Genomic DNA, 24,812 nt, shown 5'->3' with positions numbered 1-24,812 from the left:
AGAGTTCATTCCTACCACTGTCTGAATTCCCACTACCATAAAAGTTAATTCCTACCTGTATTCCCACCACTGTTAGTGTCTGTATTCTCACTACCATTAGAGTTCATTCCTACCACTGTCTGAATTCCCACCATCCATATATTGTGAGGACAGGTCAGCAGTATTCAGAGCAGACAAAAACAAGAGGTCAGCAGTATTCAGAGCAGACAAAAACAAGAGGTCAGCAATATTCAGAACAGACAAAAACAAACAGCCATTCAAGTTTATATGTATTTTTAATTAGACTCATCTCATATCATGTCTTTTTCCTGATAACATGTCAGTGTTCCCTTACTAACAAAATATCCTTGATCATTTTCTCAAATTAACAAAAAGGAAACAAATTACCTGGCCCACACCTGAAGAAGAAAACCAGGAATATGACTGCTGTGAGACTATGATATGATCGCTATGGTTACAAAAATAATATACCAGCAACCAATCATTTGGCAGTTCCCTAGCAACAGCTCCATAGTAGTTGGTTAAGCCTAGAGCCCTGGCAGCCTATCTTGTTATGTTTAGTTGTATGAAGTCACAATAATCAAGAGTCAAGTTGGAGGTGATTAAATAGCAGTCTGAACCAGACAAACCATTGATTGATATTATGAGCAATGTCTAGCACATGGGGAAGATGAAACAATGAACCAAGTAACCATGACGACTTGATCTGACTTACTGGTACCCATGACAAACACAGGTTACTGGGGATCTGGAATCCATGTGGACAACAGCCGTATCTTCTATTGTATCCCTTGAATTCAATTCAATAACTTTACCCATTTCCTTATTTTACATAAAAAAACCCTAAAAACACAATTCTAAACAAAATGTTGACTCAAACTGAACTTACGTCTGTCTGAAATTACACTGTGTTTATAGTATGATAAAATACAATGGCATAAAACCTCAAACAGAAATCAGAAATTACTATTAAAGGGGCAGGCAAATATTTGTTTCAATAATATGAGCATATTTGGTTATAACAAAGTATGTTGATTCTCTTGTGACAACTGTCTAGGATTAGGTCCAAGAAATAATGTACAAAAACACACATGGTGTTTACAGACATTTCACATTCCAACTTTAAACTCAGAGGTCTAAGGACCTATGTGTTAATATATTTCCTATGCATCATTTAGAGTAAACCTTTATAACTTTGGATATATTGAATAAAATAAACGTCAATGTTTCTGACTTCATAATCTTTATCTGAAATAATGAACATGTTTTAAACTCATATATATCAAACATTATGTACTGTATCCATATAGTAGAACCATTTGATATAGCCATGCAATATAGCTATGTAGTATAGCCATGCAGTATAGCCATGTAGTATAGCCATACAGTATAGTCATGCAGTATAGCCATGCAGTATAGCCATACAGTATAGCCATACAGTATAGCCATGTAGTATAGCCATACAGTATAGCCATACAGTATAGCCATGTAGTATAGCCATACAGTATAGCCATACAGTATAACCAAGTAATAACGTCATGTACTATACAGGTATGCACATTATCAAGGACATCCTGACCACTAAGTAAATAAATATGATTTACAAAGTGTCCTTATTTTATGTTTTCTTACTCTTCAATTAAAAAAGAACAAAGTACAGCATTTACTGCACAGCTGTACTGAGGGTCTGGGGTTAGCTGCAAATGACTGTCTCTTAAAAAGGGTTGCATCAGACAAGTACAGACATCTCCTGATCATAATGTAATACGTTTACTATGTCACACATGAAGAAACAAGGAATAAAAGCCAGAAATAAGAATCAGGGCTCTAACACGAGTCTGCATTTACTATGAATTGTGTCTAAATTAAACTAAGCCACAACCTGCTCTGTGAGTAGACAAAATACAAATGAGTAAAAAAAAAATCATCTAATATTTTTAAAAAATGTTGAGTTTGGTTTGAATGAAATAAAAGAAAATTTAACATATGGAAAATTTCTTTAACGTGTTCTGTTTTATTGTATTCAAACCAAAATTTCACATTGAGTAATGAATCTAAATATTTTCCAAAAATTACACCTACAAGAATGTTCCCCAACATGGCATAGCATGTAATTCTGATTTAATTATTTTTTTTCCCTCACCCATTGTGACAATTTTCTTTAGGAATTTTATTTTCCAAAATCCAATAGAAAAACATGAAATCGGTAAACAAAAAACAAAGAAAATCAAATAAAACAAAAAAACTGTCAATTCATGAAACTAACTTGAAAAAGCCTCCACTCTCATCCCCAGCTTTGTGTAAAACTGACTTGCATACACAGCTTTTGTGCTGCTACTTGGTGACTCACCTGCAGCCAAACATAACAACTCAAAACAGAGCTGTCATTGAAAGCAGTAATGTGATATATGGTGTTTTGACTGTATCACTACAAGGGTAGAATAGATACAATTACCAACCTTACCCTAAGAAATATGCACTAAACTTGAGATAATTTTTGTCTTTCAACACAGGGCCTACAAGGGGTGATTGAAAGGAGTTTTATTCCCTTCATATCAATATTCCACTGTTTGACAGCAAGGAAAACTCAGAATATTGTGTGATCAGCTACAACCACCCTAATGCTTATATTAGCCACTTGTAAGAAATGTTAGGCAAACATGGATAAAATGAAGATTAAGATAATAACATGAATATTTTAAATGCACTTGTTTATGAGTAAACAGCTATATTATTACTCCAGTAAGCACATCAGTGTGTACATGATTTCATTCTCAACTTCCTGGGAAACATAAAATGTGTGGAATAATTAGATTCCTACTTATATTTATTATATAATTTGAAAGCTCATGTTTTTCTGTACCATTTGTTCATGTATGAGTATATCATAATATATCACCACTGTATTAACCAATCAATGACAGCCCTGGCTGTAGGACAAGTATAAACAAAACAAACAAGGGAGATAACTACATCCAGAACTACAGGCGTTAATGAGAATAACAACAAGTAGCCTCATAATAAAAAGGACCAAGACACACACCTGCAAAGCCATATTTAATTATAAAAATACACATCACTATTTAATGTGAGCCTAGTTGTATTGAATGGTTTGGATAACCTTTGTGTCAACCACAAATGTTCAATCCCCTAGTATTTATCATCATCATTTAAACTTACAAAAGATTGACAAATTGAAATACAGAGCCTACCATTTAAAATAATCTTATACAATCTCAGTTCAACATATTTGACAATTTTCTAATCACGCAAACAGAAGCAAAATATTTATTTATAATGCCTAGATTAAAAGAGGAATTACGGTAACTGACCACAGTTCTGGGATCCAATCATAGGAATACTAAAGTGGATGAAAGAAGTGAACACATATAGGGCAAAAATATGGAATCAAAGTCAGCCCTGACATAAAGATTTGTGATCACGTAATCAACATAATTCTCAAATAGCAAAAACAAAGCAGGTCCTATGAATTCATCCCATCTCCTTGTCTTACTCCTGTATGGACAAGTAAGTGGAAAGGAAATGTGGACACATAATGGTCCATGATATAGATTATTGCAAAGGAGGGCAAGCATGTTATTTTCTGATTAACACTATACAGAAATAAATTTCTCATAATCATATTGAAAGAAATATTTTAAAAATATTACACAATCCATATGAAAAGCTGTGTGTGGTGACAGTATGTAAAAATAGTACTCAGCTCTTGTGATCATGGATGTAAAAGCAAAAACTGAATGCCAGAGACATAGCACTCTGGCAATGCAACCAAACTGACCTTGGTTGTACTACTGTAAATCCTTCAATACAAGACCTTCACTTCCCAAGTTATGCAAGGTCAATATAGCCACCTTAGCAACCTTGAACTATAACACTACTTGACATTTTACTACATCTAACAGCCAGGCTTGTTTTGGAAAACTGTTTGGACGTTTGTGCTTATTCAAGGATTCACAGTAGTTAAAATTAAATGTCAAAGATGAAAATGAAATCCAAAACTTCTCAGCTCTACTTCTTAAAACAGGTATGCAGTGTCTGATGAAAAATTAAAGAACAAAATTACATAAGGAACATTAGACCTTGGCCACCATCTTGGGAGTCCATCTTGCCATTCAACATAATCAGATGGCCGGGGGAAAAATATAATAATCAGTATGTTTAAAAAATAAAAAAAAAATCATCTAAAAACATTCCTCAGCATCTGTGCTGAAAAATGTGTGAAAAAAAAAATGAAAAAATGGCTTGTATGCCTATGATCAAATTTCAGAAATATTCTTTGGAAACAATATCTTCCTATCATGATGTGTTCTGAGTATATTTTAACCCTGTATCTGTGTTTAATATCATGCTAAGATACAAACACAGGTGAGACTTCATCTGTTAACTCACCTGAGAATCATCTAAAAGATAACGTCCGCTTCAAGCCCCAATTCAACATACTGTTCCTGTGTCTTCTAAGAAGTTGCTGACAAAGTCTGTTATGACGTAAATCACTTACACAGAACGGAAGAAGCCAAGAGACATAACATGGTAGGGGTGTTTAAGTTATTGCCAAACATGAATGAGGACTCAACATATCTCTGCAATTTGATAAAACCTTGGGTACATAATTCTTCAAATACAGTAAGATAACTCCTCCATGTGGTCAGTAGTTGAACGTCAGCAGTATGAGGCAAAAACCAAGAAATCTTCCTTGTATGAAGCAACAGTGACAAGCATTCAACCACTTCTTGTAAACATGTCTATTTACTGGAATAACTATACTCAGTCTAGAAAACGTGGAAGTCCAGCTCATATCAGGTATACTGTTCCTCTGTCCATGGAGCAGAGGCTCCACAAATCAGCTTCAGAATTAATTTGAATCCATGAATCAGTTTGTAGATCCCTAACCAACAACCAATCAGAGGTAAGCAACTAATTTTTTTTCACCAATCAGAACATGTTAGATTCTTTCCTACAACCAATCAACCATCACACTGTATTTTGGATCAGTAGGGTGTCTTTTCGACCAATCGCATTTCCTTATTTATTTCCACCAATCACAGCTGAGCTGGAGTTGCTCCAATCATTTTGAAAATCACTTTGGAAGTTTGGTCTGTTGAAGGTAACTATTCCACACCTCAGTGTGGCACAATGTAGATTCTGTACATCCAGCTACAGCCATCGCAGTTGTCAACCTTCATGGAACACAATGCATGATCAGCATGAATGGCGCTGCGTTTTATGTCCACACAACTCTCGACAGCAGCAACCTGTGCTTTCATCTGTACAATAAGGCATCAATATTTGGTTTGATTGACTCTTGGACATTCAGTACACCCAACTGACTGGCACCCATTGTTGCGTCGCACTTACATCCTCGATCGCCTTCTCTAGTGTTCTTATTGTCTCGTCAATGTCATTATTCACAATCTTATAGTCAAAATAATGTCCATAAGCCTTCTCCAAAAGTTCGCTTTCTCGTGCAAGTCGCTCCAAGCTGCCATCCTGAAATGAGATTTCTCCGTATCTAATATCCGTAATATGTTTAGATAATTAAAACAGTTCCTTACAAATTTATCAACATTTCATGTTTTACGATTTTAATGTCTTGATAATAGAGGATTTTAAACCAATAACTTCTCAATGATGAGATTAATACTGGAGTGCAAAAAAGGGCGTTCTTTAAGTAAAATCATGACAAAAATTTACGTAAAAGATTTAATAACTTATGAAATAATAACTTTTCGACCCCTTTCTTTCTGTTAACACTGTAAATATATGTCAAATATATGTCAAATATATGTCAAATATATGTCAATGTCAAAGGACAAAATTTTGTTTTTGTTTTTAAAATATTTACATTAAGCATTTCTACAAAACATAAGGATTCCCCATAAAAGGATAGGAAACACATGATGAAAGCTACATAAGATTGACAAAATGAAATTACAAAACAGCAGACTAGGAAAGTTTCCTTTTCTCAACACAATCTTCACCAACGTAGATTGCTTCAGAGACAAATTATTTGCACCACACCACACATCCAGAATACACATGCATGCATCTTCTGGTAACCAGAAAATTTGGTCACAGAAACAGTTCTATTTGTTTATATTTCACAATTTATTTTAGATATAAAATGGGTTTTTTTTCTTCTGAAAAAGATGAAATGATGTATTTAGTTGAGCAACAGACCTGAACTAAATCAATACATTTAGATATTATGTACTGGACATTAGGGAAAGAGTTTTACAGTTACTGAACACTAGAAAAAAATATCTTGGCTTAATTACACTGAAGGGACGGATGACAAATAAATTTGTTTACAATATTCATTATAAATCCTAATGAAAACATTTCATATAAAAACATTTGGGGCAAAAATTTCATTCATATATTTGTACTTAATGTCATTGTACTTATATACTGAACAGCAAAAGAAATGCAAGTTTTGAACAAATGAAATCCCATTAAAGTAAGTGCTTATGTCTTTTTTCCTTAAAAATGTGACAAAGAGCCAGAGTTTCGTTTCTTTAGCTATTTAGTATTATTTCAAAGTTAACCTGAAAGAAATGAATATTTCGTTAACTTCTGTGAAGTATATATGCTGACTGATGGCTGATTTTGACAAGACAACTGGTGCATGCTTAGTGATGACTGTCAGTCGATACAGGATTTAGTTCATACTTATCTTATGCTGTAACATAGTCTCAGGGTACAGTTATCACACACATGCATACAATGTTACAGACTGTAGTTGTTACATAGTCTCAGGGTACAGTTATCACAAACATGCATACAATGTTACAGACTGCAGTTATCATGCACATTTAACGTCTGTTGAGCCTCCTGAGGGAAATGAACCATATTCCTCAAATGAGTAAGTTTAGGTTCATGTTACTTTAAGAAATATTCCAGCAATATCACAGCAGGGACACTAGAAATGGGCTTCACACATTGTACCCATGTAGGGAATCAAACCCGGGTCTTTACGAGTGGTGAGCAAACGTTTTAACTACTAGGCTACCCCATTGTCCTTCCTCAAACAAGAGCCTGATCCGGAAAGAGAACACTGAAGGTTGCGAAATTAGTAATGGCAATAATGCTAACTAAAAGGGTAAGACATCTTCCCTCGGCAAAGGAGTTAATGCACTCATGAAGTTTAATAATTATAGCCTCACCGAATCAAGATGGAATTATGTTGTTAGATATAAGTCTTGGCATAATCCAATAAAATCATGCTGTGATATTAACTTCAGTTCATGAACAACATTGCAGATACTGTGAAACTTTCAGCCACTTGCATGAATTGCAGGGCATGTGAGCCATCACGCGATCACTCAGCCAGGTAAGATGACATTTACTGTAATAAAGATCTTGATAATGGATCACTTAGTCTTGACCGGGGGAAGCCATTTTGTTTGCAACAAATGCTATCAACGTATGAAATGGAACCAGACATATCAACAGAAGGAAACATATAAAGGGAAATAACCCATACTAGTCAGTGCTGGTGCTGAATTCCAGCCTATTTTGGCATGGTTGGAAACTGGGCTTAAAGTTAATCAAACCCTTGTTGAGAGAAGATGGGGTAAAGTTTTAACACGAGTGACAGCCTGAATTAAATGCAGAACTAAGGAGTGAGGTTTTGAAACAAAAGATGGTCGAAAATAAATATTGAGCAATGGGGTAAGGGTAAAATAAAATGCAATCAATCACATCACAGAGTTTGACTGATGCGCTAAGATTGATGATTTGAATCCACAACACACAGGTAACACTGCACTGGATTATGGGTAGGTTACACAAATGATGACCTACAATCACAGGGGGAACTCATCACAAGGTGAGGGTCGTCAGAGCACAACTAGTTCCATCGTATGTGGGACATTGCTATCAACCATGTTTACATAATTATAAATCAGTTTCATTTAAGCATGGCTATATTTATTGTACATTTTTGAAAGAATTTTGTCACCATGTATCAAGTCAGTATGTCAAAAAATTATACAAATTTCAGGCATTGTCTCAAAAAGTTCCCTAGGTAGGGAAAATGTGATAGATGGTTTTTTTTCAAAAATGTTTTAAATAATGTTAAAAAATTAAAAATCACATAAATAAGACTGAGAGAGCAATTTACCAAGATTTCAACATCTGGGACTGATAATGCTTGTGATGAGCATTACTGACACACTTCAGGAAAATGCATGGAGTTATTCCCCTTTACTTAGCACGTTCCAATCCTTATCAAGATTTACTTGGAAAGTTAAAAAAAACACTAGAGATGGTAAAAGGATGATGAGTCTAACGTGGATATTATAATTGTTTTCTGACATGGCATATACTCCCAGAAACCCATCGACAAGCTCTAAATATGATTATCTGGATACTTCAATTACATTTTTTTTAATTGTTGCCCATAAAGGTACAGCTTTGAGCGCCCACTGAATCATCTGACGGCTGTGACTGGGTGACTTTGTGAACGATCTTTGTTTATTAAATGTACATCAATCCAGTGCTGAATGTGACCACAGGTGTTATCAGTCTGTTGCCATTTTGTGCGAAACTGGGAATGTTTAGATGTTTAGCATCCTGGGCCCTGTTCCTCAAAGCAATTGTAGTACTAGGACAATCATAAGTCCATGCTAAAATAAGGGAGTTACAATCAACTTCGGCCATGGAGTCTGAAAAAGTGCTGTCCGAGATTTTATTTTCGTTTCGATTTTAATTGCCGCTTTAAGTTAAGACAATGCACATATGTAATAACTGTTGATGGCTTAGTTGATTTAAAAAAAATATTTACTAGTTAAGAGAAAATATTTAGTTTGGAGTAACTTCAACCAACATTCCACTTTATAAACAACTGTCAAATATATGCCGCTTATATGAATTTTACACTGCTAATATATATAAAAAAAATGATGTATTTACAGCAATACTTTTTATGTTTCAGGAAATTGGGAAGTTTATTTGTATCATTCTCCAATAACAGCCAAAATCTTAGTTATCCTTTTGTGATCCAACCTCTTAACAGCTGGGTATGGGGTGATATTTCTAAACAACATGTTTCACAGATATTATGTTTGTAAATATCAGGAAGAGAATCAGCATCCACCTTAATACTACATTCCAACAACTTACATTGACATTTTTCATCTCTTTTAAATCTATGACTCTTGGCGCAGCAATGAAAACGACAAAAGGCGCATACTCGGCAGTCCTGAGAACCTTCAAGGCCTGAGAATCAGAAGATATCATGCCAAAATAATGAACCAAACAGCAGAAGAACTCAACAAAATATTAGTCATGTATCACACAAGGATAGCACTCTCTATCTAAAAACATGCTCACATACACACAAAATGCACTTTCATTCAAAAATTGAGGAAGTTTTTCATGACCATACTTTGCAATTGGTGCATAATTCATTAATCACAATGCCAATGTACAGTGATTTTTGTACCCTGTTGATATAATCATGAAGTGTTCCAAGAGCATATCAAATACTTTTGAATTATCTTTCATGCGCTGAAAAATGTCTTCCATCATTCTCACAAATAGTGCAATTTGTTTATATATGAACACACAAGAAATGAAAATAAATAAAACAAATTCATACACAACAAACAAGAGTGAACTATGCATAAATATCAACTAAACAAAGAAGACAGTCCTGCAGACACTAAGTATGACGACAGTCCCGCAGAGACTAGCAGGTGGCAGCTGATTGGCTGGAGTACCTGATGTATGGCAGGAAGTGTTGGAGCTGCAATAAAGACTATGAAAGGTGTGTAGTTCCCTGTCCGCAATACTTTAATAGCCTGAAACAAATCACAGAGTGAGTGAGTCAGTTTAGTTTGACAATGCTTTTACCAGTATTCCAACAATATCATAGCACCCATGTGGGGAACTGAACCCAGGTTCTCGGCGTGATGAGTGAACACATTACCACTTGGATATTCCACCTTCACTTCATCAAGGAATAAAAATTCTTTGTCTCTACCACTCACTCCAACTCAAACAAAGAACTAAACATGAATTTCATACAAAGTGATGTGTATTTAACACCAAACTGTTAGCCATAAGGCTGCCCAAAACACACATTTGCTCACCTGCGGTTCTACGTCTAAGATGGCCATGAGGCCTCGTTTGTGAATCTGGCGAATCGTCTCTAGCTTGGTGCCATACATAGCGTCTTCGTGTGTGCCATATTCCAGATACTGATTGGAAGCAATGTCCGCCACCATCTTCTCGTGAGTTACAAAGTGATAGTTCTTGCCATCTTCTTCATTTTCCCGAGGGGGGCGAGTTGTATCTGAAACATACAGAGCAGTCACAGACCAGCTCTCCAGGAGTTCAAGCAGCCAAATACCAGGGTGGAGAATACAAACCAACTTCACAAACATATTCATCCATTCCTTCATTCATTTGACAAAAATACAAGATCTGTATCAAACTGAGCTCTGTACCTTTCCTACAAACAAATAAAAGATAACCAAATTCTGCTGTTTTCAAAACTGAAAACAGTTTGACCAGTTGTTTTCAAATTACTAAAGTTCAAATTCCAGGAGAAAAAAAATCATTCGCAAGATTTGCACTGCTCCTGTCCTATAGGTAAAGAAAGTGGTCCTAAAATTTGAAAACAAATATTAACCAAAATGAACTGAGCTGGTTTCCTGACACGACAATAGATCAGAGTGCTGACTGCGTGACACACCACCACGAACTGAGTGTTTTCCCTGGTGACTTACGAGACATAGGGTATGCAAATCTATCTGGATGTTTTCCTTGGTGACTTACAAGAAATAGGGTACGCAAATCTATCTGGATGTTTTCCCTGGTGACTAATGAGGTACAGGGTACGCAAATTTATGTGACTGTTTTTGAGATGACTTACGAGGTATAGGGTAGGCGAACCTGTCAGGATGACTTGTGATCAGCGTGTTCTTTATGTGTCGTCTCCCAACTCCATGAGCACCTGGAAACAGCACAAATATCACTGGAATCATGTACAACTCGCCTCCCAACAGGAACCCTTGGCCCTCTTGTGTCTTTGCATTTGCTCCCTCCACTGTCATCCTTTTTCTTACCCAAGTTGTTAACTTCCCAAACAGTAACTTTATCATACATTCCCATGATAGCCAGGCCCCTGATGGATTGATGACCTACCTAGTAAGACAAGAGTTTTCCTGACAAAGGCTGGAAGCCGCACAACCTCCTCGTATGTCACCAGGTCCAATTGGTCGAACACTGCGTTGTGTTTGGCCAGGTACTTGTCCTTCTTCTTTCGACCGAACCATGAACAGTGAACTGAAAAAACAAGAGTCATCAGAAGATGACATATCCCCCCGGCCCCCACATGCTTGAAAGGACAAATTATCTGACAGGTACTTATTGTGTTTTTAGACCAATTTTGAATTGCTTCCATGGAAATCAAGAAAAATATAAATGCCACATATCTGTAATCAGCAAAGTCACCATTTCAAGATCTGTCTCATACATCTACGAAGATCTGATAAAGGATATGAAATGGTTTTCGAAGCCCATCCCTCCATTTTGAGACAAAGTCCGAAATGTTTCCATGGAAACCGAGAAAATAATAAATTGCAAAAACCTGTAAATACCAAAAGGCACCACGTTAGGTTCTGATTGATATATCTACCAGGTTTTGCAGAAAAATATTCATTGGTTTTTGAGTTCTGCTCCGGAAATGAAGCCCACCACACCATTAGACTAGTACCAAAGGTACTGCTTACCTGAATGATCTCTCCTTCCTCTCTCACACAGCAGGTACTGCTTACCTGAATGATCTCTCCTTCCTCTCTCTATAGCAGGTACTGCTTACCTGAATGATCTCTCCTGACTCTCTCTACAGCAAGCATTGCTTACCTGAATGTTCTCTCCTGGCCCTCTCTATAGCCAGTGAGGCTGTCCTCCACTCCTGTAGTTCTGGTGATGGAATGAGGCCTGCTGGCTCCGTGGGAGCACTGTCCGCCTTGCGTGCCTGCCACCAGTTGGAGTCGTCCTTGCTTATCACCTGCAACAAGCAGTCTATGTAATGATCCACTCACTGACTGTTAGGAAAGTATCCGGATTCAATCAAGGTTATCACAGCCAGTGTAATAAAACTGGGTGGGTCTCTATACAAAACATGCACTGGATGCTAGCAAAAACATTACCTGAAATAACAGCTTAATGAAGTGAAAACAATAGTGACTTGTAAAAACATACAGTGATGCAAGTGTTTCAGGTTATAATATTACAGCAATGTCAGGTGGCTACGAATCTGACTGGTCCTGGCGAACATAGCTAGTGGTTGATAGCATGAGCAACATTCGATGTTATGGTGTATGAACACACACCTTGAACAAAGCTCCAATGTCTGACCTCCTGATGCAAGTTAATAACATTTAAGATAGGACTCTGAAAGCTAGAGATACATTGTAATACCTGGTTTGAAGAATGATTATTTTCAGGTAAGATATTACATCACTTGGCAAGATCCTGAATGACTTCAATTCCTGATGAGTGAGTAAATTAAACTTATTGCATAAATAGTAGTTTCAACATTTAAAATTAGTAGTTTGACCATACAATTAGTTGTCAACTAAATACACAAACTCATGGTGGATTCTGAAAAAAAATGAATGATACTACGGTCACATGGTAAAATTATTTCCGCTGGAACTAAATGTGTCAGATCGCGAAGGTATTGAAATCAGCTTCGCTAAAATTACGTTTGTTACTTGCAATCATTCCAGTTACAATATGTCATTAAATTTGATGAATGGAAGGTATGTGAAGTCCGAAAATGTATTTCATTGTTGAATATTATGTTTTTGTCTATATATCTGAATTTTAATGCATTTTAATCAAATTTCATAGCATTTCTAGTGGAATCGTATTGGCGTAGTTTGAAGTTAAAATTTGTAGTGACTATGATAAAATCGTAGTGGTTGGCATCTCTGACTGCGTCATTCAACAATATTTCAGTGACTACTCAACATGTCAGCCTTGCATAGGAAGAAGGAAATCTGAACATGATGGAGGGTTTGATGAAATCTAAAGTATGCATATCGTGTTGACAAATCTAGATCATAATCAGGGCATACTAAAGGGAGACAATTCTGCAATGCCTTAACCTGGCAGGTCATCTGTGTAAAAACTTGCACTCAAATGGTGTTACAAACAGTCAATGTATCATATGCAGTCAATTATTCTGTGTGTCTCCATCAAATAAAATATATAGTCTGGTTCATAATTATTGAGAATTGTTCTTCTTACTTTGAGCTATCCTAACACCTCAACTGATTCACTGATACTTAAAACTAAGTAATTGTATAAGGGAGGTAACTCATCTTGGCCTACTGAGTATAGTACAATTAGAGTTACCTCCCCTGAATTTGTAGCAGACGTCATTTTCCTCAGCACTGTCAACAATGTCTGCTGAAGATAAAAGAAGGTTGATTTTTGAGTTGTGTAATCAAGGAATTGATGATGTAAATACATTGGCAGAGAGAACAGGAACTCCTCTTTCTACTGTGTATAGGATTAGGAAGAATTTTAAAGAGGGAAAGGATTTTGGGCACCAGAAAGGAGCAGGGAGACTCAGAAAATTGGACTTCTCAGATCGCGTCCGGCTGGGAATTTTAGCGTCTAAAAAGCAAAGGGCAAGCATCTCCAACATCAGGTATGAATTGATAGAAAGGGGATCAACAGTTGTATCAAAATCTACAGTTTTGATTGATCTTGGATGGGAGAAAAAGACTGGAATTCCTTCTCCTCTCATGAAACAAGAACATACAGACAGGCGTGTTGAGTGGTGTTTGGCACATGAAAACTTTGACTGGGAAAATGTGATTTTTACTGATGAAAGCTCAATATGGGTATATCCCAATAATGTGAAAATATGGACAAAGTCTGCGTCAGCACCGTTGTATCGACGACCTAAATACAGCCCAAAGTTTCATGTATGGGGAGGGATATCCTTATTAAGAACGACCCCGCTGTGTGTGTTTGAGGGAAATCTGACAACGCTACACTAACATATTAGATAATTTTCTCCTTCCAAGTGCACATGTGTTTTATGGAAATGACTGGATTTTGCAGCAAGATAATGATCCTAAACACACCGCAAAACATGCCAAGCAGTGGTTTCAGGAGAAAAATGTGACTGCATTACCATTTCCTGCATATAGTCCTGACTTATATCCCATTGAGAACATTTGGGGGATGATGAAGGAATGTGTGAATCAAAAGGGGTTGACAAAAATTGAAGACATGAAGAGAGAAGTGGTCCGGTACTGGGACAGCATAACTCACGAGACACTAACCTCTCTGATAGGAAGTATGCCTACCCGTCTTAGACTGTGCCGTGAAGCTCAAGGAGACTTGATAAAATATTAAATTGTTACCTACACAACATGAAAAGGTCAGTTCACTTTCACAATACATTCAATTTTATCTGATTTGTTCTCGTTTAATAATATGAAATGCTTTAGCTATTCTCAATAATTTTGAACCATACTGTAAATTCTAAATTAAGACTTCCAAAAGGTAATATGCATATTATACTATATTTCATCCTACCCGGAGGATATCGCCAACTTTGAACGGTACGCCAGCTTGAGAACATGGAATCAGGTCATCATCACGAGGATCATAATCAAACATCGCTCTCACATAGATCTGAAAAACAAAACCGGCCGTGTATGCTGAAAGGTGTGTCCAAGTGGAGATAACTCAAATAATCAAACCGAGCACTTGCATCCATTTGAAAACACAAGCCTCAATAGCTGAGAATTGTGACCAAGGGGAGAAAACTCATATTATAAAACAACACTATGACACCAGTATGAGAAAACAGGAACCTTTGTCAGGAATTTCTGATCTAGGGGAGATAGCTCGAATACTCACCTGGACCTGATGTCCTCATGTAATATCTTTATATACAGAAAATGTTAAAGGTTTTATGCAGTTTACCACGTAAATGAAGAATACAACTAATGTCTGACTGATGATTAAGCAAATTTATTGTTAAGATAACACAATTCTTATGTACCTTGGATAAGGTACAAATGAAACAGTAAACAGACTGTTATCTGATGTGAATGAAACTACTATTCTCTTAAGACATATAATCATCATACACAGAACTGTTTTTATCAAACATATCTGTTAATACACGTATCACTGATTGTAACTAAAAGCTAAAATCTATGCAAGCAAGGCACAATGACAATTCCACATATCTTCACAGGTCATGGGGTAATCTGAACCACCAATTTACAGCACCACACACACACTGTGGTACAATGTTACACACTCAGCCAGCTAGATCACATGTAGCAAAAACCTGATTTTTTGTTGATGAAATCCCAATGATGACTCATAAACATGTTCATGTAGGGATGCAAAATAACCACAGAGAGTGGTAGAAATTCAATAAACATGTTTCCTTGAAGAGATGATGATGAGATCAGCATGATGACAATGATCTGCATAGCACAGGAAACAAGACATGGGTCAGCTTGACCCAGCTCAAAATGGACTACAGACCTGCACAATACCACACTTCACACTTGACCACTAGAGGCAGCAGGGACAATACATTGTGACTGTTACACATGGTATTGCAAATAGGGTATATATAACATGACTTATAAACTGCATTGTATACACGGGTACTTAACAACTGTTATTAACTGTGCTGTATACAGAGGTGTATAACATGGCTGTTTCAAACTTTACTGCACACGGGGATATATAACATGTCTGTTATAAACTGTACTGCAAACAGGGGTATATAACATGTCTGTTATAAACTGTACTGCATACAGGGATATATAACATGTCTGTTTTACACAGCACTGTATGCAGAGGTATATAACATGACCGGTATAATCTTTACTGCTTACATGGGTATATAACATATTTGTTGCACACTGTACTCTATACAGGGCTATATAACATGACTTATACACTGTACTGTATACAGGGGTATCACATATACTGTATAGTATACAGTGGTAGATGACATGACCGTTATACACTGTACTGCATACACGGATACATAGCATGTCTGTTACTGCACTGTATTCAGGGGTATATAACATACCCAATATACACCCTGCATATAACATGGTCATTCTACACCTTATTGCATATTGTTATATGTAAGAAGACCATCATATACCACACTGTGTATGTCATGTCATATGGTGTTGGAAATTTATCTTCACTGTCAAATATCATTTACTCATTTCAGTTTGAGTTGAATGAAGAAGTATATTAATTTCCCATGTAACACTTGTGTATAAATAAAATAGCTTGTTAGTTCATTAGTTGAGTTAGTTAACAAAGATACCCAGCACATGGGGAGGTATGAACAGTTATAACACTTTGTGTGGGGTAGGTGATCTGGCATCCCTGATTTGATTACTTGTGGATTGGTAGCATTGTTTCATGTAAGTGTACTTTCATTCAAATAGAACTAAATAACATTGAGGAACTGACATCAATGCTACTATCTAAATCCTTGGAGAAACTTCCTTGAGGCATTGATCATATGGGACCATATTTACCTTTCAAAATCAATTACTGAAAACATTCATGAACTGAAACTTAAGTAAAAACAATAGCAAATTGAAGCATTGAAGAATCTGAATTCAACTGGAAAAAAGCAGCCCCCATCAAAGGATAAAAGCTAAATAATGCTAAAAAAAAAAAAAAAAAAAAAAAAAACAACAACAAAAAACCGAAACTATGTGAGACTATGCAAAACAATGCATTTAAGTTGTATAAGCTATTGGGTGAGATGTAGGCTGTCAGGAAAGTAGGATCTGAAGGAGGGTGGAAAAAAAAGTAAATATTAAAAATAATTCCCCAAAGCATGATGGAAGTGGCTAATTATCAACTCGAAGTTACTGAAAAAAGGTAAAAACACATAAGAAATTGGTTAAAATGATTGGAGTAGAAATGTCGAAAGTAAAATCTTTAGTACTCCTATAAAAAGTTAGTACATTTCTTCATTACATTGAAGCAAATTAAAAGTCAACTTTAAAAAAAATTAAGAGGTGATAAATATGTTACTATTTTATCTTGATTTTAATGCTGTTTTCAGGAGGCCTGTGCGATGAAACTGAGGTGTCAGCATCAAAATGGTGTATGTGCAAGATTGAGAATATTGTTTTTGGCAGTTGCCACAAATGGACACACAAACGACTAAGTATAAGGCTACACGACACTGTATGCCACGACGGCCATATTGGGTGCAAGGCATGCTGGGATAGGGGTTACCTCACACTGGGCAGGGTTTATTCGATAACTAGGCACAATCTTCAAGGTTATACTGCCTCGAGCTTCCTTCTGCAATAACAAAATGCATGAGTTGAGAACAGAGTACATTTGACGTGTGGTGTCGTGAAATACCTACCTCAATTCCTGTCTCTACTTTCTGAGCTCCACCAACAGATGGCATCACTTTAAATGTAACAGAGCCTCGCAAGTTTCGCTAAAAAATACACCAGGAGACAGATCGTGACACACAAATCCTTTGAAACATAAAGAGTCACCGAATGACACTATAAAAAGTCTCTTCAGGTGGTATAATTATGATGTTATTTTGAATGGCATCATGAGTCTCTTTCAGATGCACCATTAAAAAATGGCACTGTCAGTGGCATCAAAGAGTGGCAGAACAAAAAGGCACTTTGAGTGGAACAATAGGGTGACACTTTTAATGGCACCATAGAGAGTCTCTGTGCCTGGTATAATTAAGATGTTCTCTGTATGGCACCATAACAGCATCGTTGTATGGTGCCATAAGAGCATCGTTGTATGGCACCATAGAGAGTCTCTGTGCCTGGTATAATTAAGATGTTCTCTGTATGGCACCATAAGAGCATCGTTGTATGGTGCCATAAAGTGAAAAAAAGACCTTGAGTGGCACCATGAATGAGGCTCTCTGAAACAAATTCAGACGAGGCTGAGAGGCAGCATGAACCTACTTTGCCTACTGAAGATACTAACAAATATTTGTTAAAACTTAACAAACTGCTGATGTTTAGATCTTTTTCACTCTTTCCTCCTCTTTTCATTACATATGAAATTTGCATTTACACAAAACTAGAACTGTTTGAAGAATAAAAATGAAATCCAAAATATACAAATTGTTGTTCCCCAACCTACAGCATAGACTTCCTTATAATGCAAAATTCAAAATGGCAGAGAGAGTGGCCATGTTGTAATTTGGATTAGAAATTTGTAAGCACTGTCTCAAAAAATCACCACCAGGATCGTCCATAGCTTCTGCACTTTCTGAGGAAAATTAAAGTACTTACATTTAGGAATGGCCAATAATCAATGTACAAACAATTAACATGATATTAATGTGACAGTGCAGGTGAGAGGTAAATACAGCTACAAAGTGATTTATCAACACATGATGACCACTCACTTAGAGAGTCTACATTATGTTGATGACCTTATGTTGATGACGGGACCACAATTTGTTTGTTTACCAGGATAACATGGGGCTTTCAGAATGGCAGTGTACATTACATTCAGATCTCTAACCTTAAACAACTAGTGACATCTCCCGACAAACCTTCCGCCTGCCAGAAACAGTAATGTCAATTAAGGAGGATTTGAAATTATATATACACCATGATGGATGAGCTATCCCCTTACTTATATAAAACACACAGTTCATATGACAATTGCAAAAAAGAGAAACAGTACTTTTGAATTGCATACAAATGGAAACGATCAGTTCCTCTGGACCAAATGAAATGTGACAGCTGATGACTAATGTTCGCACACATAACTGAAAATCAAATTATTGAGGGTGGTGTAAACATACATCAAAGTTAGTACTCTCAAAAAAGACCTCACAATTCATAAAACTGGAGAATATGATAAAAAATAATCAATATTTTTCATTTGAGAAATTGCCTGTGAAATATAACTATGGTCTGCGGCGACCACTGTAATACCTCTTTTGCTACACAGTCTGCCACGGGCCCGAGAACAAAGGATTTCAAGAGGTCCCAAAAGTGCACGCACGTCTGAGTGCTGGTATGGCACCAGGAACTATTGACCAAACTTCCACGGGGAAGAAGGTGCTTAAGAAACAAATTCCCTTCTGACCTTGTGTAAAACTAAAATTTTATTGATTCATTACTTCAAACTAGGGGATATCCATTTGGTTGCTAAGCGACAGTTTTTAATAGAGATCCAAAACTGATGAGTAATTCATTGTAAAATATAATCATCTTGAAGAAAAACCTTTAATTTGAGATGAAAAGATCACAAAACAGGTTAGTTTAATCTTAAACTAAGATCCATTCTATTTCATTACAACTTGGAAGGCAGCCACAGAGTAGTCATTAGTCGATCTGATTTGAAAATCCTTGAGAGATGGTTTTCAGAATTGGTTGAAAGACATCAAAGAATGAATGCAGCTTCAAACTTACGTCATGACGTCAAAGATCAAAACACGAGAGTATCATAGTTCAGATAAATCAGAAACCTCCCTACAACGTGCAGCAGCACATGTCAGTAATATCAAAAAGTTTCGATTTCAAATATTATCTGAATTGAAAACCTCCTATCAAGTATCACCAGCAGGTTAGACGAACCAAGTTTGTCATGAAATTATAAATATTTTTGGATGTTATCATGAAATTGTGTCTTCAGTTGTCCAATAAAAAAGGGTCACGATGGCTTGCTTTTATTTCAAGATCTTTCATCTTTGAGGTCTGATGTTTTCGCACTGTGAGACTATCAGCTCAACATGGAGGTGACACTCTTGATTTGATTTAACACAAGATGCACCCGATGGATCAGTTATGTCAAAACAGCATTTCCATTCTATTACAGCATCCATTTGTGGATCAAGATTCTGTGAGCTAGGCAAGAATTTTAACAGCCTTCGAGACAAGTGTTGTATCACATGCGCCTTTCAGCTTAACAGCTAAAAATTCACACATGATTTAATGGTGGATGGATAGATGTACAGTTCACCATGATGAATAAAACTACTCCAGTTCTGATCTCTGATCTCTTGCTTGGTTCTTGTTAAAGTGACATTCTGTACACCTAACAAATACATTTCCCTTAAGGTAAGTGAATGCACTTCCAAATAAATGCATCACAAGACCCATAAAAGTACCTCCTCATCCAAATCCAAGCACAAAAAAACCTAACATCATCAATTCTGAATTTGTAAGAATCAACGATGAATAAAAAATGTCAGACATCATGAATATTGCCCCCAGTAATTTTTATATAATCATGTGCTCAGACTACACAATGGCAAAAATGCTCCTCAGATATTAATGATTCCAAACTATCCTTGCCAGAATATTAAGAAACATAATATTTTCCCATATATAACATTAATAATAGGATAATCTTCATGAAAAACTGCACAGACAGAAAAATATTTGTCCATGAATGTTACATCCTCAAAGAAAACCAAGAATACAAGAAATTTAATTCACAACCTGAGGACTACCCATGTTACAATATTCAAAAATAGTGGAAAAACTTATCATTTAAGCTTTGATGGGCATTAATATGTTTTCTTATGTCTAAAAGATGAATCTATGATATGGATATACATTAACGTGTAGACAAAAATGTGATGCCCTGATCAGCAGGGACTGTTTTTCTTATTCATAACACATCTCTTCTTTAACACATACTATCCAGTAAAGTATGGTATATAGTGTATATCTACCAGCATGCGTTGCAGTGTTTCCACAGGCTGGTTCTGGACACTGACATTGTTGATCTCCTTAATCTCGTCGCTGACGTGAAGCGTGCCTGAAACATACCCACAGTTATCAGTGAGAGAATGAGTAAGCTTTTACAGCAATATTACAGCTGAGAATTCTAGAATTATATACTGTATATGAAACAGCCACTGACCCTAATTTGTACATAATGTCAGTTACATTGTACATGCCTTTCCACAAAAAAAATCTTCAAAGCCATAAATTACGAACAGCTTCTAACAAATGCTGTTTGCAATATTTGTTTTGATTAAAACATCAGGGTAATGCAATGTATAATGTTTGGTAACATGTTAAATAACAACTGAATAAATGGCCTTGGACCAAATTAACGCCAATCTGTACAAATTCAAAGTCTGTATTAAAAAGGTGGAGACAACTCTCATTGCCTATGGTTCACAAGGGAGAGAACTTACCTTGAATCAGTAAAGGGAAGTAACTCACCTTGCCTGTGGATCATTCCCCCATGCATAATTCTGGCAACAAAACATCTCCCTTCATCATTGACCTTCAGTGTTATGCCCTGAAAGTTTAAAATTATCAAGTGATTATTACATCAACACAAGCCAAATTGACAAAATAAATGTCTCACAGTTTCCTAATCAAATACCAGAAAACTAAACATCTAGGAACAAAAACTCAAGTTTCTTTCCAAGGCAAACTAGAAAAAAATGTTACTGTAAAAAACAAAAATAATTGCTTTTAGAGCTATATTATAGTTGTATTCAACATAGGAACAACTCCTTATCTCGTTCTGTTGTAAGTGAAGTACATGTCAGCCTGGTTAATTTACAAACTTTCTAATCTAAAAAGTTACATAACACCAGATTTTTTCTCATCATCATGTCAGTGATGGATTGACTTTAGTAACATAAAAAAAGTTAGGTGCCCTGTAATTTCTCTTCATGAGTATATACCAAAGTTAATTGGGAAATGTTTTATCCCCATTTTCCCTTTTTGTAGACATTTGCTGCAGATCTGAAGCTGCTTAGCAGCCTGTGTGCAGTGTGACACAAAGCCATGAATGCGATTGGTAGTTCTACTCCGCAGTCATTAAGAAGCTTTCAAGACAAACTTCGAGTCCTCAGGTCCCTTTTGTCACTAAATGCCCACAGACAGATGAAGACAGAAAACTAAAGACCTTTCAATCTGAACCTCCATTAAATGTTGGTACATCAATTTAATCAGAGTCTACTCTAGTTGAACCACACAGGAAAGTAGGCAAACACGTTAAGTCTGCCTTCCTAGATATGAAACAGTAAAAACACTGTAATCAAAATATTTAACCAATTTTTCCACAATGAATGTAAATGTTTTAAGAGACATTTTCTAAAACCCATCAGAACCTGCATTTAAATGAAACTTGGCTCTAATAAGTTCTATTACTCTGGTTCGGAGATGTTCTGATGGATGTCAGAATGGAAATGTTGGTATATTTTCAGACACCTGTGCATATCTGTAGAGGAAGTGATCTCTGTATAATAAGGCAATTTGTCCCCACGAATAGATTAATCTATATCAAGAAGTTAATAACTTTCAATACATCGTATTTTCATGTAGACCCCCAGCTGGTGTAGACTATATAGACGATAAAAGCTATATCATGCCGAGATTGGTGATAAATGTCTATATTCCCCTACTAACAGTTCTATATAACAATCTTGAATACAGCATCTGGAAATCATTATCTCGTGTCCCAGCTGTGGAATATTAAAAGCATGTCTTCATACACGAACCATCTATTGATTTGATGGTCTGTTTAGGGTGAAGGATATATTCTGCATTTCCGCAAGTCTGGACTGATGTTAGTTTTACAATTCCACTAACATAACGTGATGCAGTTTAACAAGGAAATCCCTCTCAAGACACAGTAATACTGACTCTGAGCAAACAAGACAATGTCTTGTTCACTTAATAACCAGTCAGGCAAAGTAACAAGAAGTACAACCTATAACCATCCTATGGTTTGTGAGAATGGGGACCAAACTTTCCACTCTATAGGCAGCAGACAAACGCTTAGTCTCTGAATTTATATTTTGATTGCAACAAATGAACCAATCTAAATTGAAAAGGAGCCTTATAGAGTTCTAAACCTAAGGAAAACTAGACTTGATTCATTTTGGGTTTCAGCATAACAGGGAAGGCTTGGCAGTAGGGAGAATAATGTGGTTCAAAGGCTGTGAGACAGACTATCTGGGAAGATGCTCCGTCTTTTACTGGCACTAACAGCAGAACAGATTTTTATTATTGATTTTTAAAACTATTTGAATTACTGATAAGAAATATGTGCTGGTAATTTCAAATGGAATTCATGGGAATAAAAACACAGAAAAATTATTAGAATGTTTTTTTTCTCCAAATTATTCATATTCCTTTTGGTAGAATAGAAGAAAAAAGTACATTACCAACATGATTACTTTATCAGCATTGAAAGATGAGCCACAGAATATCAGTAAGTCCAGACTTACAAGTTCCTCATCTGTACCAAAGTCTCATCGAGAATGTGATTACCTTGTCATAATGTTATTTGGCGAAATCATACAAAGTAGAGAAAGCCAACATAGATGCATATCTGCTCAGATTCTCCGATCACAATGACGGCCTAATTTGTCTTGTATGGCCTGCATTACGGCCCTGTCCGACTGCAGAGCACAGACCATTACTGGTGCCAGTACCAGACCAAAACTTGGAATTGTGGCTTGGAGCATCAACTCAGACAATTATTAGATTTATCCATCATCAGATATTCTCCTAATTATCCCACAAATGACAATATTCCTGGCATAAGAATAAGCTTGTCAATACTGAGTCATCAAAGGACCAATTCGTGTTCCACAAGAGCCATAATTATCTGCCTAGATTTCCTCGGTATTCTGAATATTCCACAGCACCCCTTAGGCTGGGAACAAGCTCAGTACGAACGGCCACTAAATGAATCAGTTTGAAATCTGATGTTTCACAATGTTATTAAGCTCCATCCTTCACTGTGCACACCCAGTAATCATTCCTCCATAACAGATGGTTAAATCACTTTGCACATTCATATCAAATCATTCAAAATTCATGTGAAAACTTTTTGACAGTTAAAATGTGCTTGTCATTGATTAAATCCTCTTTTTAGTATTTTAAATATAAATATTCTTTCATTTCATGATTGATATCATTCACTTTATAATTGCTGGCTTGTTGTAACAATGTCAATTAGAGTAAATTAACAAAGTCTGCTACTGTCAGCTTGTTAGAAAACGGTAATGGCGTCTGAAAAGTGATGTTCAGTTATCTCGGTGCTGTATCTGTGTCCAAATGAGTGAGTGAGTGAATGAGTGAGTGTCATACTTCTGTACTTCCATGTGCCTAGTTCTGAGACAGAAATCTGTTAGGTACTGTCGCATGACAAAGTAGAAGCAATGTGTTAATGTGAAATATTGTGAATATATCTGCTACCAGCAATCTTCTTGTACGTGAAAGTTAAAACATGACTCAAATATATACCTGAAGCTATGAACATCCTCAACAGAGTGAGTGTCAAAACTGGTAAGGAGAATGGAACCAGTACAAGCCAAATTCATATGTAAACACCCATTGTGAAGCAACATAATCCTTGGTGCTTATCTGTGTCCACCTGACTGAGTGAGTGAGTGAGCTATCGAGAGTGAGTGAGTGAGTGAAATGAGTGAATAAGTGGATTAAGTGAGTGTGTATAGTTCTATGCTGCAGTCAGCAATATTCCAGCTATGTGGCGACGGTCTTTAAATAAACGAGTCTGGACCAGACAATCCAGTGATCAACAGTATGAGCATCGATCTGTGCATTTGGGAACCGATGACATGTGTCAACCAAGTCAGCAAGCCTGACCATCTAATCCCGTTAGTTGCCTCTTACGACAAACACAGTCGTGCTTTATGGCAAGCATGGGTTGCTGAAGGCCTATTCTACCCCGGGACCTTCACAGGTCTAAGTGAATGTGAATACATGGATTTAGTGGGTGAGTGAGTTGAGTGAATGAGTGAA

General features: G+C 36.4%; 2 protein-coding genes across 11 annotated transcripts in view; one reads left to right on the top strand and one right to left on the bottom strand.

The window, feature by feature from the left end:
- The window catches only part of LOC137282102 (uro-adherence factor A-like), a 390,886-nt gene that overhangs the window by 145,260 nt on the left and 220,814 nt on the right, over positions 1 to 24,812 (top strand). The window lies entirely within an intron of this gene.
- The window catches only part of LOC137281888 (peripheral plasma membrane protein CASK-like), a 462,595-nt gene continuing 438,039 nt past the window's right edge, over positions 257 to 24,812 (bottom strand). For 4 of the 10 annotated variants that reach the window (XM_067813580.1, XM_067813582.1, XM_067813579.1 and 1 more), the window contains 10 exons: positions 21,246 to 21,324; positions 20,747 to 20,832; positions 17,438 to 17,515; positions 14,593 to 14,691; positions 11,893 to 12,040; positions 11,173 to 11,313; positions 10,901 to 10,981; positions 10,116 to 10,318; positions 9,145 to 9,240; positions 257 to 5,508 (listed from right to left, as the gene is read on the bottom strand). In XM_067813580.1, coding sequence (XP_067669681.1) covers positions 5,332 to 5,508; positions 9,145 to 9,240; positions 10,116 to 10,318; positions 10,901 to 10,981; positions 11,173 to 11,313; positions 11,893 to 12,040; positions 14,593 to 14,691; positions 17,438 to 17,515; positions 20,747 to 20,832; positions 21,246 to 21,324 — 1,188 coding nt within the window. In that variant the 3' untranslated portion in view covers positions 257 to 5,331. Of the gene's footprint in view, positions 5,509 to 9,144; positions 9,241 to 9,743; positions 9,825 to 10,115; positions 10,319 to 10,900; positions 10,982 to 11,172; positions 11,314 to 11,892; positions 12,041 to 14,592; positions 14,692 to 17,301; positions 17,371 to 17,437; positions 17,516 to 20,746; positions 20,833 to 21,245; positions 21,325 to 24,812 lie in introns of all 10 variants that reach the window. The other 6 variants (XM_067813581.1, XM_067813584.1, XM_067813588.1 and 3 more) reach the window with 3 other exon arrangements.

Source organism: Haliotis asinina, chromosome 4, assembly GCF_037392515.1.
Source record: "Haliotis asinina isolate JCU_RB_2024 chromosome 4, JCU_Hal_asi_v2, whole genome shotgun sequence".
NCBI classification, from domain to species: domain Eukaryota; kingdom Metazoa; phylum Mollusca; class Gastropoda; order Lepetellida; family Haliotidae; genus Haliotis; species Haliotis asinina.
Note: the sequence above shows the minus strand (reverse complement) of the source record. Positions and strands in the feature narration are given on the sequence as shown.